The sequence below is a fragment of the Mustela nigripes genome, chromosome 12 (genome assembly GCF_022355385.1).
Source record: "Mustela nigripes isolate SB6536 chromosome 12, MUSNIG.SB6536, whole genome shotgun sequence".
Classification (NCBI taxonomy): domain Eukaryota; kingdom Metazoa; phylum Chordata; class Mammalia; order Carnivora; family Mustelidae; genus Mustela; species Mustela nigripes.
The window spans coordinates 15,332,754-15,352,200 of record NC_081568.1 but is presented as its reverse complement, the minus strand read 5'-3'; the positions used below and the strand labels follow the sequence as shown (position 1 = coordinate 15,352,200).

The following is a 19,447-nucleotide window of genomic DNA, read 5'->3' as shown; positions in this document are numbered from 1 at the left end:
AGCTTTTGATCTCGAAGTCCCAGTAGTTTATTTTTGCCTTTGTTTCCCTTGCCTTTAGACTTAGGAGTGTAAGAGGTAGTATACATTTAACTAAATCTCCAAAGTTTAATCAAACCAGAAAGTGTAGTGCATTATGTAATGAGAAAAATCATGGTACACATACAAGCCTAAATAAGGCTCTCTCGGAATGGAATATCACTGAGGCAAGAAAACATTTTTGTTTCGTATTTAAACTTTTAATTTTGAGATCATAGATTCACATGCAGTCGTGATAAATGATATGGAGGGATTCTTTGTTATTACATTTTTCTCCATGGTAGCATCTTACAAAATTATCATCTTGCAAAACTATAAAAAAAATCATAGCCAGATAATTACAATTTTTTAATCTACCAGTCTTGTTTAGATTTCCCTAGTTTTACTTGTATGTATGTTTAGGTCTATGTGATTTATCACAGGTATATGTTCATGTATCCCATGCCATAATCAAAATACTGGGTAGTTCTAACATCATGAGGATGCATCATGTTGCTCTTTTATAACCAGTATCCCCTAAGTCTACCTCCACTTCTTCCACCTGGCAACTGGAAGTCTGTTAATGATTTCTAAAATGTCATCATTTCAAGAATGGTAAATAAATGAAATCATATAATATATCACCTTTTGGGACTGCCTTTTTTCCACTGGGTATAATTACTTGAAGATTCATCCAAATTGCGGCATGTATCATGCTGCATGTTTATTTTTTTTGCTGAGTAGTATTCCATACCATCGAGTACCACAGTCTGTTTAACTATTTTCCCAGTAACGTACATCTGGGTCATTTCTAGTTTGTGGCTACTACAAATAATGCTGCTGTGAATATCTATGAATATTTGCAAGCACCGTTTTAGGTGGACGTGTGTTTGCATTACTTTTGCATAAATGCCCAAGACTACAAGTTTCAGGATTGTACGCTCTATGTGTGTTTGATTTTATAGGAATCTGCTAAATGTACATTTCCCCTTGCAATGTACAAGTGACCTAGTTTCTCAGTATTCTTGCCAGCATTTAGTGTCACCATTGTGTTTTATTATTCATTATTAAAGATATCTTTTAGACACCACACAGCCCTCCCCTTCTGAGTATGTATAATTGCTAATCATATTTCTGCTTATAATATCAGCGTAAAATACCATTTAGAGACCAGAATCTTAACATACTATTAAAGGTTCATGTACATTTATCATCTGCTAATAAGGATTGTCAGAAGAACAAGGCATACTAATTTTATTAACTTTTCTAGGATGCCTTGAAGACAAAGAACAGGCTGCTTGAAGTTGACTCTGCATTTCAACAGAAAAGAAAATCTTTGTAGTTAAACAGATATTAGACCCTTAATAATTGTTCCATACCTAAATAATTGAAGTACTTATTAAAACCAAAGACTGAAAATTGTCAGTGCTTCCATAGTCAGTTACCAAGATGAATGCAGAATTTCATACAGAATTACTTGATTGTGAAAATATTTTTGTTTGCTACATAACCTGAATTAGTAGGTGGAATTTTTCTAGTTAGGCAGAATAAAATATCAAGTATGCATTATTAGATGATTCATCAAGTACATTTCATGAATTAATGAGAGCTCTTAACCCACTAAATTTACAGTGAGTTACATGGCCTTAATAGATGGTTGTCTTGTTATACCTAGATCAGTCTTCATTTGATAATAACTGAAATATGGTATAAATGTACCTAATTATGCAAATAGCATTTGAAATATATGAACAGGAAAGAAATAATCAGAATGCCCCCACTAATTTTACCTCAAAATACGGTATTTTAAAGTTTATAAATTCCTTGAATGTACACTTTAATTTAAAAAAAATCCAGTGTAATAGGCATATTCTGATACCCATTGTAGAAAGATGATTATGTTAGTACTATATAGAAGAACCCAAAGGAATGAGAACTGAGCCTTGAAAACCAGGTAGGGCACTCATTAATAGTCCTAAAATAAAAATGGTATACATCATGGAAAAAGGTTTGAATCTGCTATTTTGATGCTACTGATAATTTCATGTCAACTCACCCACATTGCCCCGTAATCACAAACCATCTGACCTGCCATTTTCTGAATAGGTATATAATAGGTAATGCATAATGCATGTTCTCACCTTACCTTGAAATTTACCTCGCAGTTGAACACCAGTTTGATTCTTGATCATCGGTCCAACCTACCCCTGATTATGTAAGTGTCAGAAGAGGCCTTTCACAGTGTTATTGGCACGCGCACACACAAAAATATTAAAATATTGGAAATCAAATATTTTCTTTTGGCTTCTCATCTGATACAGTTGTTGGCAGGGGACAGATGTTTAACAGATAAACCAAGAATTAAATTTCGTAAGATACATCTATTACAGTGTTCCATAGGTATGTCAGTGTAACCTTTTTCTGTGTATAAGTCACGTGCTAAATATTACCACACACTAAAATTTGTTTTCCTGAATGCACAGGTACCTCTGTTCTGCAGGTGACAGCTACTGATGCAGATGACCCTACCTATGGAAACAGTGCTCGTGTGGTGTACAGTATTCTCCAGGGACAGCCCTACTTCTCCGTAGATCCTAAAACAGGTTAGTGCATTTTTGTATAATTTGTGTGCCTGTGTGCTGGAATAAAAGAAAACAGTGTTCTTATTTCTGTGTCTTCTCCCACATCAGACATTGTTGGTTCAGCACATTCTAAAATGTCCTTGCTTTTTCTAATGTGATGTGATTGAATAATTGAAGGCAAATTCACTGTTTTCTTTAGCATTTTGATTATTCAGCAGTTATACCAGTAAAAATTTCTTACTTTTGCACATCCTTGTATCAATTACTTTCTGCTTAAAACAAATATGGAGTGTTACATTCAATGAGATCTTCAAGTGTATCATTTGTTGTGCTTACATATTAGGTTTAAATCGTTGCCAAAGATAGTAAATAATTATTTGAGAGTTTCCATAATTCATTTGAATTTGATTGTCACATACGTTGTTATATATTACATTGGCGGAATTGTTATGTCTTGAACTGAGGTCTTTTCCCTAGAGAGAAAATTCTTCAGCCTTTAAATACTGCATTATGTACGAGAAATTTACTGAAAATAAAGATAAAAACATGTAAACTTTTTTTTTTTTTTAAAGATTTTATTTATTTATTTGTCAGAGATAGAGCATGAGCGAAAGCGAGCACAGGCAGACAGAGTGGAAGGCAGAGTCAGAGGGAGAAGCAGGCTCCCCATGGAGCAAGGAGCCCGATGCGGGACTCGATCCCAGGACGCTGGGATCATGACCTGAGCCGAAGGCAGCTGCTTAACCAACTGAGCCACCCAGGCATCCCTGTAAACTTTTTTTTAAGGAAAAAAATAGGAATTCTCTCTTTCCTCTCTTTTTTTCTGTCCAAAATAAACATATCATATATGTGATGTGAAAGTGGAAATGAAGGATACTCAATATTGCGTTATAGGATTATGTTCAGCAACATAATCTAAAAGCCCCAGAAAGCTCATGGTCCCGTTGGCAAATAATTTGTTAACAAAAAATCGACTGAACATAAACACATTTTGAAAGTAGCCAAATGTTCAGTAAGAAATGAGTTTTAAGTTTTACTAATAATTTCAAGTATATATATAATCATGAGACACAGATGAAGAGAGTGATCTAAGATATTCCAGAGGTCCATAGGTCTTCTCTAGTTACATTAGTCTCATCCTGAATCAGATTAACATGTGGTATTATCTAGTAATGGACACAGCCAGATAACACAGAAGAAAGCCATCTTTGGTTATAAATATCCCCTTATATTTTCATAATCACATAGCTTACAAAACATTTTTCAAGGAGCCCTGTTTCTTAACTTTATAGATTCCAGGTTTGTTTACCATTATCAGAGACAAGGTACATCCAGCTGAAAAGATGCTAACATACTCTCAGTAGTTAATATCCTTTGAATGCTAGGAGTATTGTCATTATCATATTTTCAGGAGGAATCCATCAGCTTACTTTTCTTCTTTCTTTTCCTGGTGTGCGCCAACACCTAAGTACACTGGGCAAGAATAGATCTTAATCATACAGATTGATATACAGATTTTCCTACTATAATAATTTATGAAGAACATATTGAATATGTATAGATAGGTAAATGAAGAATACATACATACATATATATAGTATATGTGTTATAATTATAAGATAAATTACATATAATTAAATGAAGTAAAAAATAAAAATCAGGAGATGATAAAAAGTAATATAATGTGACCTAAAAAGGTATGGGATAGGCAAGTCCTTTTACTACCAAGATAATATTAAATACTCAGAAATAAAAATGTTAATATAGTAGTCAGAGTTCTAGGATTAAAAAATGTACATATATTGTATACATTGTTACTCTGGCAAGAGAGATTAGATTTTTTTAAAAAAAGCTTTTTATTGAAATATAGTTGACATATTACATTGCATAAATTTAAGGTACACCATATATTTGATACATTGTTATATGGTAATAATATTGCCAAGTGGCCATAAAAAATCTTAAGACAAATAAAAATGATTATTTAATATTGGTGCTGCTCATTTTGTTCTATTTTCCCAATAAACATGACAGTTTTATATGTGAAATATATATTTCTCATTTTATTTATTTATTTTTTAAAAGAGTTTACTTATTTATTTGACAGAGAGTGAGAGAGAAAGCATGAGCAGGGGAAAGAGGGAAAAGCAGACTCCCCACTGAGCAGGGAGCCCCAAATGAGGCTCAATCCCAGAGCCCTGAGATCATGGCCTGAATGAAAGTAGACATTTATCCAACTTAGCCACCCAGGTGCCCTTATATTTCTCATTTTAAAAATGCATCTCCTGGGACACCTGCGTTGTACAGTCAGTGAAATGTCTGACTCTTGATTTTGGCTCAGGTCAGGATTTCAGGGTTGTGAGATCAAGCCCTGCACTGGGCTCCAGGCTAAGAATAGAGCCTGCTAAAGATTCTCTCCTTCCTCAGCCCCTTGTCCCCCTGCTTTCACACTGTCTCTGTCTATAGATAAATAAATAAACAAACAAATAAACAAACAAACATCTTCCTGCAGGAAAGAAACAAGGATACACTGTGTTTCCACACACACACACACCCACAAATGTGCAAAATCACACATGGTTTCAGTCTATTTACTTCCTATGCATAGCCAAGTATTTGTAAGTGTTATATTTACTTCACAGCATATTGCCAATGTATAGACATCATATACAGATTTTTTTAAATGACCATACGCTTTGAATTTGTTTAAAAAAATACCAATTCTATATGTATCTGTGTGTCTGAGGGTCTGGGAATGTTTGCATGTGTTTGTTTGAAGACATGCATACATTTGCTTTTGTGTGCGTGGATACTTTGGATGGATAAAGCACGCCATGAGTACAAGATTTGACTAGTGTTTCACTCTGCTCTAGTTGGTGCTTTAGTGAAGAAAGTGTATCAGTAACATCATATTCAAATAAAAATTGCACTTGGTTATACGTGTTTATCATAAGTTAATTAAGCACTTTATTAAATAAATAAAAATGATCTGAAACGTAACTAAGCTACTATTCGAATACGGCTCTATGATATTGTCACTGCATTCCTTTGCTCCTTTAAGCAAGATGATTTATTAAATAGAAGTATACCTCCATGTTGATATGTTTTAATTTCAATATTATATTGACTAAACCACCATAAGAATCTATGGATATGTGTCCTAATATAAGGATTCTTTAAATATGCCAGTTTCTTAGATAGCTGTTTGTAGAAAGCATTATAAAACAAAATGTTCATTGTTCTCTTCAGTAAGACATTTTTGGTAATTTATGCTTAGATATATTATTGTGCAATTAAACATCCTCAGAACTAATGATTTTAGAGTAAATTGTGCTTAAAATGACTGGAATAAAATACAAATGTACTGAAAACTAAAGGATCAGTTGCTATGGATAAGATGTTATATCAGAAGTGTTGGGATACTGGTTACTTAGTATAGTACATTTTCATAGTGTCATTTTCATTCTACCTTCTGATTTGGCATGACTCTATTTCAGTATGTCTCTGGTTATTTTCAATGAAGATGAATTATATCAAAGGAACTTTATGCCCAAAGAGAGTTGTGAGTACTCATGGTTAAAATCAGGACTTTGGGTTGCCTTGTTTTTATTATGTTAAAAGATATAGTTGATACTCACTATAGTTGTCCTAAGATGAGATACCCATAAGATCTTGTTGCCTATTATGTAAATCATCCGTGAAATGCTGTGTCCAGAGAAATGAACTATGTTGCTCTTGAGTTGCTCTACTATTCATAATTGGTTTAATAAAGTCTATATTGTTTTACCTTAAAAAATTTTTAAATCAGTACAATGAATATAAATCTTGTGAATCATCTATTATTTTAAATAAGTTTGGTTGAGCTAATGTAGTTGAGTTAATGTTAACATTGGGTTAATGAGTTATTTGGTTGCTTAATGTATAACAGCAAAAGAGGAGTCCCCATTAAAAAGTGATATTTTAGGGGTGCCTGGGTGGCTCAGTGGGTTAAGCCTTTGCCTTCAGCTTGGGTCATGATCCTGGGGTCCTGGGATCGAGCCCTGCATCGGGCTCTCTGCTCAGCAGGGAGCCTGCTTCCTCCTCTCTCTCTGCCTATTTGTGATCTCTCTCTCTGTGTCAAATAAATAAATAAAATCTTTAAAAAATAAAAAAGTGATATTTTAGCATTTCAGTTTTTTTTTTTTTAAAGATTTTATCTATTGATTGACAGGCAGAGATCACAAGTAGGCAGAGAGGCAGGCAGAGAGAGAGAGGTGGAAGCAGGCTCCCTGCTGAGCTGAGAGCCCAACACTGGGCTCAATCCCAGGACCCTGGGAGTATGACCTGAGCCAAAGGCAGTGGCTCTAACCCACTGAGCCACCCACACACCCCAAGCATTGCAGTTTAAAAGATGCAGAAAACTATGGAGAATAAACTAAAGGAAATGACAAATATAAAAGACATAACATTACATACTACTGTACAGATTCATGTAGAAAAACATGTTAATTAAGCTTAATGAGTATAGTTCTATTTGAAGATATTGATTTTAATTAGGCGAGAGAACAGTTTCAGAGTTAGTAAGTGAAGTAACCACTTTCATGTTCATGAAAACCCTGAACCCTAAGCAAGACATGTTGAGGAATGGTGATGAGTGAGAAAGCCAGGGAAATGGTCAGAGAACCAAAGACAAGAAATCTGGGCTGATCCTAATCCAGTTAACAGAGTGTCAACTGCATTAAAAATAAATCAGTATATTCAAGGTTTTTATGCCTCGTTAGAGCCTATGAAATTTCTGTCAGGTAGTGACAGCATAAGCTGAATGATTAAAAAAAAAAAAAAAAAAAAAAAAAAACACCATTTCCCTTGACTTAGCTTGAAGACAAAGCCAGAAAGCAACCACCTAACTTTCCAGGATCTTTAGAACAGAATTGGGGGATTAGACAAGAAGTGGGTGTGCGGTTTTGAATTAAGAATCCAAATCTCTTAATGGTCATGGCATTTATAGCCATTTGATAATTCTCTCTGCTTTATCAGTCAAGAATCTATTAATTACTTTGGTCATTTTGGCTTCTGCATATAAGCTATGTCTCTGCCTATTTCACACAAATTGTTGAATCTTCCTGATGGTAAGTTCAGAAAACCTGAAAACCTGAATTATCAATGCGAGGTCAGGGAAAACAAATGGATATGCTGGTTTATAAAATCTCAAATGAGCTTTATTTGCAATCGTTTATAACGTTAATAGTGGTGAATTTGACCATAGTTAATATGAAACATATTAATCAGCAATAGTCAATAATGCCATATTTATATCTATGTAAATGGTACTCACAGTGAGTTTTTGCTACTCCTAATAAAGATGATTGAAAAAGTTATCTAGTTTAATATAGATGTACTTTTATTTTAACTTGAATTATTTTTCATACAAACTTCATATATTTTTACTCATTAAATAATATTTAAAAGAAAAATATAACAGCTGAAAACATTTCTGTTGATAAATTCTATATTTAATTTTCAGGTACATAAAAAATAAGACTAGGTAAGGCCACCTTTTAATTATATACAAATAGCATTCTTGATATTCTTTTTTTTTTTTCCCCTAACATTTCTAGGGCATGTTAGCTCTCAAGTGGTTTCTGCTACATGTTGCTAATAAAGGGTAGTCATTGGGTTTCAAATCTTTTGTCAAACACTTCTGCACTAAAAATAGCCATTCCAAAGGAAACAGGACACTTGACATCTAATAAAATATACTGTACCTAGTAATGTCTGTGGGTTCTAAAGTCACATCCATTATTACTAATTTTCACAAGGCATTATTGTAAACAAAGAAATTGTTTTCTTGTCCTTCCAATAAAAAGATAAAAATAATAAATATGAATTGCTGTACTATACTATATTAATTAAACTAGAACATATATTTTTTCAAAATACTGCAATTTATATTTATTATTTTTCCAAAATACTAAGGTTTATTCCATAATGATTTAAAGGATACTTCATGATCAAATCCTTGTATGTTACTTAATATCATACTAAATTGATCAAGTTATTTAAATGTTACACCTCTGTTTACTTGTATGTCAGTTTAGACTAACAGCTAAATTCAGTTTAGACTAATAGCTAAATTTAGACTAACAGAGAAAATTAATTCAATAATCTTAGCCCAGTCCTTGGAAAGATATAAGTAATTAGTAAAGTTCTCTTGTTCACCCTCTTTTACTTTAAAACTAAGAAGAATTTCCAAAATTACATAGTGTGCCATAATAAGAGTTTGAAATAACCTTATATAAAATAGAAAAAATATATTGTTTGAAAGAATTTTTAGTTCACTTAACTATACAAAAGTGTGAGTTCCACATATTAACTGGTACATAACTAAATTGCATTTCTTTTAAGGCATTTATTTATTTTTTTCTTTCTTGGAGGCATTTAAAGTTTTATAAATATTTTTATTAAGACAACTACACTTGTAGAAAATTTTGAATGACAATTTAAAAGGAAATAAGTTAGACATTAAAATAACCAATCTTTTATCATCAGAATTGACTGTCTCAACTCAAAATAGTGTCTCTGGATGAGATAAAGTGGCATGCTATTCATGAAACAATTGCTATTAATGCACAGGTCTTGACCAACAGTAACTCTGATTCTTGAAAAAGGCCTTTCCTTAACATTTTGTAGCAAAAAGCAGTCAGCTATAAAAATGCACTTAGTGGAAGGCTTCAGTGAGTTTCTTAGAATGCAATTGAAAACAAGTCTTTCAACATTCTTTGTCCAGTGTACATGATGTAATTAAATTCATCAACAACTCTGTCTCTCTTTAACCTCTAGTTTTAGCTTATTTCAACAGTGAACAAAAAATTGAGGAAGAGCATGTGTATGTTTGGATAAAAGATGAAGAGCATCTCTTTTTAAGCATTTTATGGGTTTTAAATAGTAATTTTGCATAATAATTCCAAATAAAAATCTAATTGAAAATAGTTTTTCCCCCAAATCAATATTTTATATTTATTAATAGCTAAGCAGTTAAAATATTTAATTTATAGTTCACAAAATCTGCAGAAGGAAAAAAGTTCATAGTAGAATATATTTTGTCATTTTTTTCTTATTCATAATCTAATCTAATTCTATAACAATAATAATTGCACAAATACTTTTTAAAAATAATTTCCCATAATTAACTGCATAATGGACTTTTAAAAACAGTTAATTAGTAATCCCAGTGCTAAAGAATTTGCTTCTGTTAGAGAAAAAATCATGCATTAATTCAGAATTGAGTCATGTTGCCAAATTACTGAAAGAAACATTATCTCACTTTTCTTTTCTTTTTCACTTTATTTTCTTTAGGGTAGAATTCTAAATAATTCCTGAAATGTAGCAGAGTGTATGGAGATTAACACAAGAATCCCACTTTAGATAGCATTTAAGAAATAAACAGCTAATGAACTGTAGAAGACACTAGTGGTTGTCCACTTAATATCAATTTCTAATTTTGCTGTCTTATTAGAACTCTAATTTTGCTCATTTTAACAACATACCCAGTTTAAAAGCTAGATTTTTTAGCTTCCCTGTAAATACTATGACATTGTTCTAGTGAGGGAAATATAAAAGAAAGACCATTGGTGGGTTTTTGGTATCTCTATGTAGGTGCCAATGCTTCCTCACTTTGCCCTCTTGTCTTCTGAATTTAAACATTTGCGTAATCATTGGAGGTATAGCTGCTATCTAATCATGTGACAATGAGCACATGAGATGAAAGTCATGTGGAAAAAACTGGTGAGCAAAAGCCGGTAGTGAAGTTACTCTGAGTAATTTTTGTGCCAGCACAGTGCTGATACCTGACTTTTGTGAAATGTGCTTTGCAGACGAGTACATCACCTTCACAGCACAATGCACTCCCCACAGAGGTATAGAGTTGGTTCCCCTAAACTACTTTCATTCCTCTCAACCCAAAATCCACGATCCAGAGAAAATGCACAGTGCACCTACCTATGAGTAGGTATTTTACAGTTCTAGTGCCAGCAATAAACTAGGAAAGGAGATTTTTTCACACTGACTTGAATATCAAAAGGCATATTAATTGTTGATTATTTGGAGAGATCGGAGAATGAAACCGAAGATAATTTTACCTGACATTGCATTGAAAATGTATATCTTAAAAATAATTTTAGCTTTTATTAAAAGGTAGCAAATACACTGTCAACATTATAGATGTTAGATAACTCTCCTACTCCATCAAAAGGAGATACCATGTCCTATTTACATCAACCGAATTAAAAATATCTATCAAATTTAATTCCTATGGGTATAGTTCTAATAAAAAATATGTAGATTAGCTTTCTATGTTAGGTACACTATTTGTTACAGTTACAGTTATATGGTAGATCCATATAATTGAAATGGTTTGGACACTTAACTGAATTTAATGGTATGCAAACTAAACTTAAATAAATCTTAAGCAAATGAAAAAAGGAAACAAGTTGAATCAATTTTCCCCTCAAATATCAACTTCTTATAACTATATTGACCAACTCTTCCCTGGAAAGGGAAAAAAGTAATCTCTTTGAACATAAAATAATAGTGATAGGAAGTGATAGGAATGAATGTTGGTTAATGTTAACCTGTTTTATACTATTTCTTCCTGGTAAAAAAATAGATTTATCTTATGTATTTTCCGATTGTTTGTTGTTATATTATAGAAATGCAACAAACTTTTGCAAATTAATTTTCTGTCCTGTAACTTTACTGAATTCTTTTATTAATTCTAATGATTTTTGGTGGAGTCTTTAGGGTTTCCTATATGTAACAGCATTTCATCTGCAAATAGTGACAGTTTTACTTCTTTCTTTCCAATTTGAATGCATTTTATTTCCTTGTCTTGAATAATAGCCCTGGTTAGTACTTCTAAAACTATGTTGCATTAAAGTGGTGAGAGTGGACAATTCTGTTTTGTTCCTAGTATTAAAGGAAAATTTGTGTAGCTTTTCATTGTTGAGTATTGTAGGAGAGCTAACAACGCTGACTTCACCTTTGACCTTCCATCTTGTTTTCCCCACTGGGGCATAGATGGTGCCATTTTAGATAATCCAAAGAGATCCTCTGGCTCACAGATGGTATAGACTTAGGTATCTAGCCTGTGACCTCACCACCATGCTCATCACTCCAGAAGGGATCTTTCCTATCTGGAAAGATAGGAAAAGAGAATAGGGCTGAGAGTAGCTGCCTGGGGCTAGTTCATCCATCTGCCTGATTGCCCCATCAGTAAGTTACCCTGAATAAAATTCTGTATAAATGCTATGGAGTGATTTGGTTGGATTTTCAGTATGAAAGTGTTTTCTCAGTCTGGACAGTGCATTACTATCCCTCCTTCATCTTGAAATAATTTGCATGGTCAGCAGGATACAGAAAAACTAAACAAGCATGCTGGGAATTATGCCGGGAGAAAGCTCCTTGTCCATGGCCAGTGTGGGGAAGGGGGAGCCTGGGAGCCCATTGGAGGTAGGTGGAAAATCAGGTTGAGCAGCCACCTCCATGTGGGAAGCCTTGGTCTGGTTTTTTGAGCATTTTGGACCATTATATGAGTACAGGGACACTTCTGAAACAAGGAATGGTTAAATATCGTATTCAAAATAGTAGGGAAAAGGAAGTAGAGAAGGGAAAGTGAACATGCCATTGTAGCAGTGGCTTGGCCACTGATCCCTGCCTTAAGATACATCACAGAAAAGGAATTATGAGTAAGAAGAGAATCTGAATAGGCTCAAGAAGCACTGGCTTTGGAAAAAGATGTATAAGCTTCATATTCCCCTTATACAGACATTGTATCCAAAATAATTCAAAAGCAAGAGAAACAGAAATTATGGCATGTAAGGTGGCAAAGATATATGAACACAGATGACCACACACTAGAGTGACAACTATTAGGTCTCAAGAGAATTGGGGCCCAAAATCACGAGACCCCTGGGGTAATGATTTCTCTGATGAGGACATCATCATAGAGGAGGAAAATTATTTTCAAACATGACTTTTTTTTTAATTTTATTTTTTTTAATTTTTTATTTTTTATAAACATATATTTTTATCCCCAGGGGTACAGGTCTGTGAATCACCAGGTTTACATACTATGCAGCCATCAAACATGACTTTTGATGCAAATAAAGACCCAGGCCACTCATGAGCCCACAGATGACGAAGGAGAAATTCCCACTAGTCAGAAAACAGGTCTGAGAGAATGTTCTGCAGCTTGGTGGCTAACCAGCTAATTTTAAGCAAAAGGACTGAGAAAGGGTGGCTGCTTAGGGGTTAACACTGTGGGATGATGGGGGAATGGGTATTCTGTTAAATGAGCTTCAAATGTCAAAAACGGCCTCGGTCACTTCTGGATCTACCTTGTGACAAAAGTAGGCATTGGTGAGGGTCACAGGTGTTTAGCTAATTTGATTGATGGATAAATGCTAGCATTAAGGTTATCTGGCTTAATGAAGGGAATGTTCTATCCCCTCCATTTTTCTGGACTTCTATGGAAGAACCATAAGAAATACATGAATTGGGAATGAAACATGTCATTTATACTTAGTATTTTAGAAGCTCACAGAGAATTGTTTTCCTCTGGTGTGGAAGACTGTATCTTAGAGTCAGTCCTGGGATCTTGGTATAGGACATTAATGTCTTGCCTCTATGGTTAATGGGCCCACTGTTATAGCAGCAGCTATGGTGGCCGACCTAACTGAAACTAAAAGAATTCATAATGAGGGGAAATATAATGAAAACCAGGGAAAAACAGATTATTCTGCTGATCACAAAATGTCAGCAGGGGGGTCCATCATGCTGTCTTGTAAACTCATGGCAATATCTGATATTATCAGGGACCCCAAGAGAAATTTTAAATAGACAACCCAATTTGCTCTTGCTACTATGGAAGGCATTGCCTAAGGGAAGGCAGTTTACTCTCTTGGAGGAAGGTTCAATAAGCCAAATGTGTCATCAGAGTGTTCCTCCATAATAGAGGAATTTCTGGGGTAGATAGCCCTCATGCCCTAGAGACTAGGGGTTAGGTCAGTGTTGCTCTCTAGTTCATGCAGTAAGGGACAACCAGAGGCCCCTTGTGGAGTTAGCCATTTATTGGTCTTGCACTAACAGACTGTATTAGCTCTAATGGACACTAGAGATGAAAGCACAGATCTGTGGAAACACTTGAAAATTTCAGAGGTAAAAAAAATGCCACCCATGGTTGCAGAGGACAAATTATTGAGGTTCCGACAAACTAGGCTTTAGCTACAAATCAGCAGGCTTCCTCCTTGCTGTTTTGTATTGCACACTTCCATTTCTTAGTATATTTTGGGTATAGATGTTCTGTAGGATCTGTATCTAACTACAAGGGTGGGTAAATTCAGTTTCCAGAATGTGTGATGATTTATCCTCCCCGTCTCAAGCAGCGGTGCCATTACAGGCACACTTAAAGTCTCACTGGTGGGAGGTAAATACCAACATGATCCGTGGTCCAGGTCAACCAGTAAAATATCTGGGTGTCATCTGGTTGGGTAATATGAAAATGATGCCTAAGGCAGTCATTGATTAAAATACAAACTTTCCCATTCCCTTAAACTGTAAAGGAATTACAGGCTTTTGTTGGTTTATGGGGTTACTGGAGACGTTATACTCAAGCACAGATATTAACCCCTGTCTATGCCTTGGTTAAGAAGGGAACTTCATGGAATTGGGGTGCTAACCAGCTAGATTCTTTCTTAAGAGCAAAAATGTGGTAAACCAGGTAAGAGTATTAATGACAGATGTGAAGTAGGTGTTAAGTTTATATCCAGATAGGTTTGGCTGGGCTTGTGGCAATGACAAAATGAGAAATCAATTACAGCCATAAAAATGTTGGCAGTGGACTGTAGGAGTTCTGACAACACTATCTTTGACTCTCCATCTTGTGCTCCCCCTTCCCACAGGTGGTGTCACTTTAGATTTCTAGTAGAGATAGCCTCTTCAGATAACTAGTAGAAATACCATCTAACACACAGATAGTACATCTATAGATAACTACCTTGTGCTTTCACCACCATGACCCTTACTCCATTAAGGCTGGGTATTGAGGTCCAGATAGGAGCTGAGAATGGCTGCACAGTGCTCTGTATCATCAGATACACTTGATTGCCCCATCAGTAAGTTACCGTGAATAAAACCCTGTAAATAGTATGGAGTGGCTTGCTTGGTTTTTCAGCTTTAAAGTGCCTTCTCAGTACAGAGGATATATTACTGACCCTTCCTACCTCATAACAAATATGATGTTAGCTGTGGATTTGTCATTTATGGCTTTTATGATGTTGAGTTAAGTTTCCTGTATGTCCACTTTGTGGCGTTTTTAATCATAAATCAATTTTATATCTTGACAAATACTATTTCTACGTCTAGATGGTTTTTATCTTTCATTGTGTTAACATAGAGGTATTTAATTGATTTGTGGATGTTGAACCATCCTTGAATTCCTGTAATAAATCACACTGATCATGGTGTATTGTTCTTTTTAATTTAAAGCTCAATTTGGTTTGCTAATATTTCCTTGAGTATTTTTTGTATTTACATTCTTCAAGGTTATTGGCCTTTTTTATGGTGCTTCTTGTCTGGTTTTGTTGTAAGGGTAATTCTGGCTTAATAAAATGAGTTTGCATGCATTCCATTTTCTTTAGTATTTTGGAAGAGTTTGTGAAAGATTGGTATTCTATGAATCATTATAGACTTTACCAATGAAGCCATCTGGTGCTAGATTTTTGCTGGGAGGTTTTTGATTGCTGACTCAATTTCCTTAGTAGTAATTGGCCTGTTCACATTTTTTTATGACTTCATGATTCAGTCTTGGTATATTTTGTCTTTTTACACATTTATTCATTTCTTCTAGGTTGTCAAATTTTTGGAATATAATTTGTATAGTAGTCTCTATGATCATTTGTATTTCTGTGATATCAGTTGTAACACCTTTTTCATTTCTCATCTAGTTCTTAGTTTCACTGATTTTTTTCCCTTTTGTCTTCATAGTCTCTATTTTGTTTCTGCTCTGACATTTGTTATTGCCTTCCTTGTGCTACCACTGGGCTTTGTTCCTTGAAGTGTAAGGTTAGGTCATTTTCTGAAATTTCTCTTGTTTCTTGAGGTAAGCGTTTATCTCTATGAACTTCTTTAAACTATTTTTACTGCATTCCATAAACTTCAATATTTTATTTCCTTTTTTGTTGTTCTCAACATTATCTCAACATGTGCTCAACATAAGTATTGTTCTCAACAATACTTTATATGTTGCCTCAACATATAAAGTATTTATAAATTTCTGTTTTGATTTCTACTTTGAGCCACTGATTATTCATTAGTATGTTGTTTAATCTCCACATATTGGTAGGGTTTTTTGTTGTGTTTTCTTCTTGTAATTGATTTCTATTTTCATATCATTATGGTTAGAAAAGATATTTGATAAGATTTTAATCCTCTTAAATGTATTGGACTTGCTTTCTGGTGTAATAGATTTATCTTGGGAAATGTTCCATGTGCACTTGAGAAAATATATTTATTCTCTGCTTCTTTTGGATGGAATGTTCTGTGTATATCTGTTACCTCTGTATTGTCTAACACATCATTTAAGGCCAGTGTTTTCTTACTGATTTCCTAGCTAAGTGATCCATCCATTGCTTTAAATGGGGTATTGACTACCCCCCTACTATGATTGTATTGCCATTTATTTCTCCCTTTAGGTCTGTAGTATATGCTTTATATATTTTGGTACTCCTCTGTCAGGTGCACAAATATTTACGAATGTCACATTCTTCTGTTGGATTGAACCCTTTATCATTATGCAATGCCCTCCCTTCTGTGTCACTCATAGTCTTTGCTTTAAAGTTCATTTTCTCTTGGGGCACCTGGGTAGCTCAGTTGGTTAAGCATCCAACTCTTGATTTAGACTCAGGTCATGATCTCAGGATTATGAGATGGAGCCCTGCATTGGGCTCTGGACTCTGCAGAGTTTGCTTGTATTTCTCTCTCTCCCTCTCCTTTCTCCCCACTCATGTTTCTGTGGACTCTTATAGTTTCTTTTTCAAATAAATAAAATCTTTAAAAATTATATTTTCTCTTATATAAATTACCCCAACTTTCTTTTGGTTTCCATTTGTGTGAAATATCTTTCTCCACTCCTTCACTTTTAGTCTGTGTATATCCTTACATCTGTTTCGAGTCTCTTGTATGCATATAGATGTGTCTTGGGGTGTGTGTGTGTGTGTGTGTTTATCCATACAAATGCATGTCTTTTGATTGATGAACTTAGTTAATTTATATTTAAAACAGTTATTGAAGGATAGGTAATTTTCCTTCTGTTTATTGTTTTCTGATTGTATCATAGTTCCTTTTTATTCCTTTCTTCTCTTCTACTCTTCCTTTGTGGTTTGGTGACTTTCTTTAGTAATATGTTTTAATTGCTTTCTCTCTCACTCTCTCTCTCTCTCTTTCTCATAAAGATTTTATTTTTAAATTTATTTGAGAGAGAGAGAGCATGAGAGAGCACAAGCCAGGGGAGGAGCAGAGGGAGAGAGAGAAGCAGACTCCCACTGAGCAGGGAGTCTGATGTAAGGCTCAATCCCCAGACCCTGGGATCATGACCTGAAAGGGGAGGGCAGATGCTTAACCACCTGAGGACCCAAGTGCCCCTAATTCCTCTCTCTATCTTTTGTCTAACTACTATAGGATTTTGCTTTATGGCCATAAAAAGTTTTATGTATAATGCCTCATGTCTACTTAAGCTTGATTGAATTCTAAAGCTCCTTATACCCGCACACTGCCATTTTATGTTTTTGTCACATTTTACGTTTTTGTCACATTTTACATCTTTTTATCTTGTGTGTCCCTTAGGTAATAGTATTAGTCACCAATATTTTCCTACTTTTGTCTTTTAACCTCAAAAGTAGTTTTATAAATGATTAACCCACTACCTTTATTGTATATTCACCTTTCCAGTGAGATTAAACCTTTAGTGTGCATGTGTGCATGTGAATCTTTTTGCTAATTTTCATCTTGAAGAAGTCTCTTTTACATTTCTTACAATTCCTACTTTTGTTGAAGATTTTAACTTTTTTAAAACTATTTTTATAATATATTATTAATATTATTATAGTATTATTTAAATTTAAATAATAATATATTATTTAAATTTATTATTTATTATTATTATTTATTATTATTTAAATTATTTAAATGTTATTTTTATTATATTATTTAACAGTTTCTCATCTCTGGTCTTCTATAAACATACTTGTAATTTTCTATTTCTGTCATTTATGAAGCCTTCTAATTTATGATCTTTGTCAAGTGATTGTCATAATATTCATATTTAACTGCTGTGAGAAAACAAAATGTTTTGGACATCAAAAAAAAAATCATAGAAAGTTGCAAGGTCACCAAGAAAACTATCCCTAAGAAACAAAAATAACATGTTTTCTATGTATATAATTGAGAAACAAATTCCTGGAATGTAAGTTCTTTGAGAACTTCCATTACTTATGGTTGTATCTTCCATAAGGATCAGTGAATTGTGTGACTTCTAGAAGAAAGCCCTAGTTCTGTAGATATACAATACAGTTTGGAAGGTAGTTTCCAAAGCAACACCAGTTTCTCTTTTTTAAAAGATTTTTATTTAGTTATTTGAGAGAGAGAGAGAGCAGAGTGAGAGATAGAGAGAGAGAGAGCACAAGCAGGGTGGAGAGGCAGAGTAAGAGGGAGAAGCAGATTCCCCTACTAAGCAGGGAGCCCGATGTGGAGCTCAGTCCTGGGACCCTGAGATCATAACCCTAGTCAAAGTCAGGTGTTTAACTGACAGAGCCACCCAAGTGCCCCATAACACCATCTTTTAATAATAACTTCTATTTTATTTTATGACCATAATTATTTCATGTTTCAGAAAATTTCCCCTTTCATATATTGAATTTAGATAAGTTAAACATCTGAATCAGAAAAGAATAATGAAATTGTGGGTTTAAGAATTTTTTTCAATTTTTCTTTGATTTTTCTTTAGCTTAAGGTGTCTAATTCTTTTAAGTTTTTGACATAAGTCCTTCCTTTAAAATCTAAATAAATGGTCAAGCCCCCATCCCATGCAGTGTGGGAGGAAAAGTGCTCTTCCCAGTATTCTGAGTTCTGATATGAAGGGGCGGGGGAAGGAATTTGAGAGAAATCTTTTTTGTTTCCCAGGTCCTAAATTTTTCTTTTAGCTGTTTTTCTTTTAGCTACTACCTTCTCTCTACTTCTGCTGGGGAATAGAGTCCCAATTTCTTTGTTGCCTCAGATCCTGCTACTGTAGGAATTTTCGGGGAGACAGAATTTTCTGAAGATTGAGGTTATGTGGATGATAATTATGATCCATGAAAGTAGGAATTAACTAGAAATTGGAAACCAAATATTACAAAATCTTCATTAAAAACACTGTCACAGGATATTTAAAGTGCGGCTTTCATTTCACTGTGGTCCCATTTTTCTCTTTGGGCCACTTTTTCTTGTTTTCATCTTTTCAACATCTTTCAGAATGTTCTACAGAAATTTGACTGTTATTATATAAAGGAATAAGGACCATTTTTGCCTCACTTTTGTTTATCTGACATATACAAGCAGGCTTCACCCTTCTCCAAGAGACACATGGACTAGGGATTTTTTTGTCCCCAAGAGGAACTGTCCTTCCAATCGTAAGCTACCTGGTCAACTTCAGCCATCTTTTGGAACATTTCCCACTCTGCTATTTCCCAAAACATGTGTGGCTTAATATTTTAGACATTCTTAATCCCTTTTTTGTACCTTTCTTTTTTTTTTTTTAAAGATTTTATTTATTTATTTGA

At 34.2% G+C, this 19,447-nt stretch overlaps 1 protein-coding gene across 6 annotated transcripts in view; it reads left to right on the top strand.

Moving 5' to 3' along the window:
• The window catches only part of CDH18 (cadherin 18), a 982,055-nt gene that overhangs the window by 757,807 nt on the left and 204,801 nt on the right, over nucleotides 1-19,447 (top strand). For all 6 annotated transcript variants that reach the window (XM_059416934.1, XM_059416937.1, XM_059416936.1 and 3 more), the window contains one exon: nucleotides 2,499-2,618. In XM_059416934.1, the coding sequence (XP_059272917.1) occupies nucleotides 2,499-2,618 (120 nt within the window). The remainder of the gene's footprint in view (nucleotides 1-2,498; nucleotides 2,619-19,447) is intronic.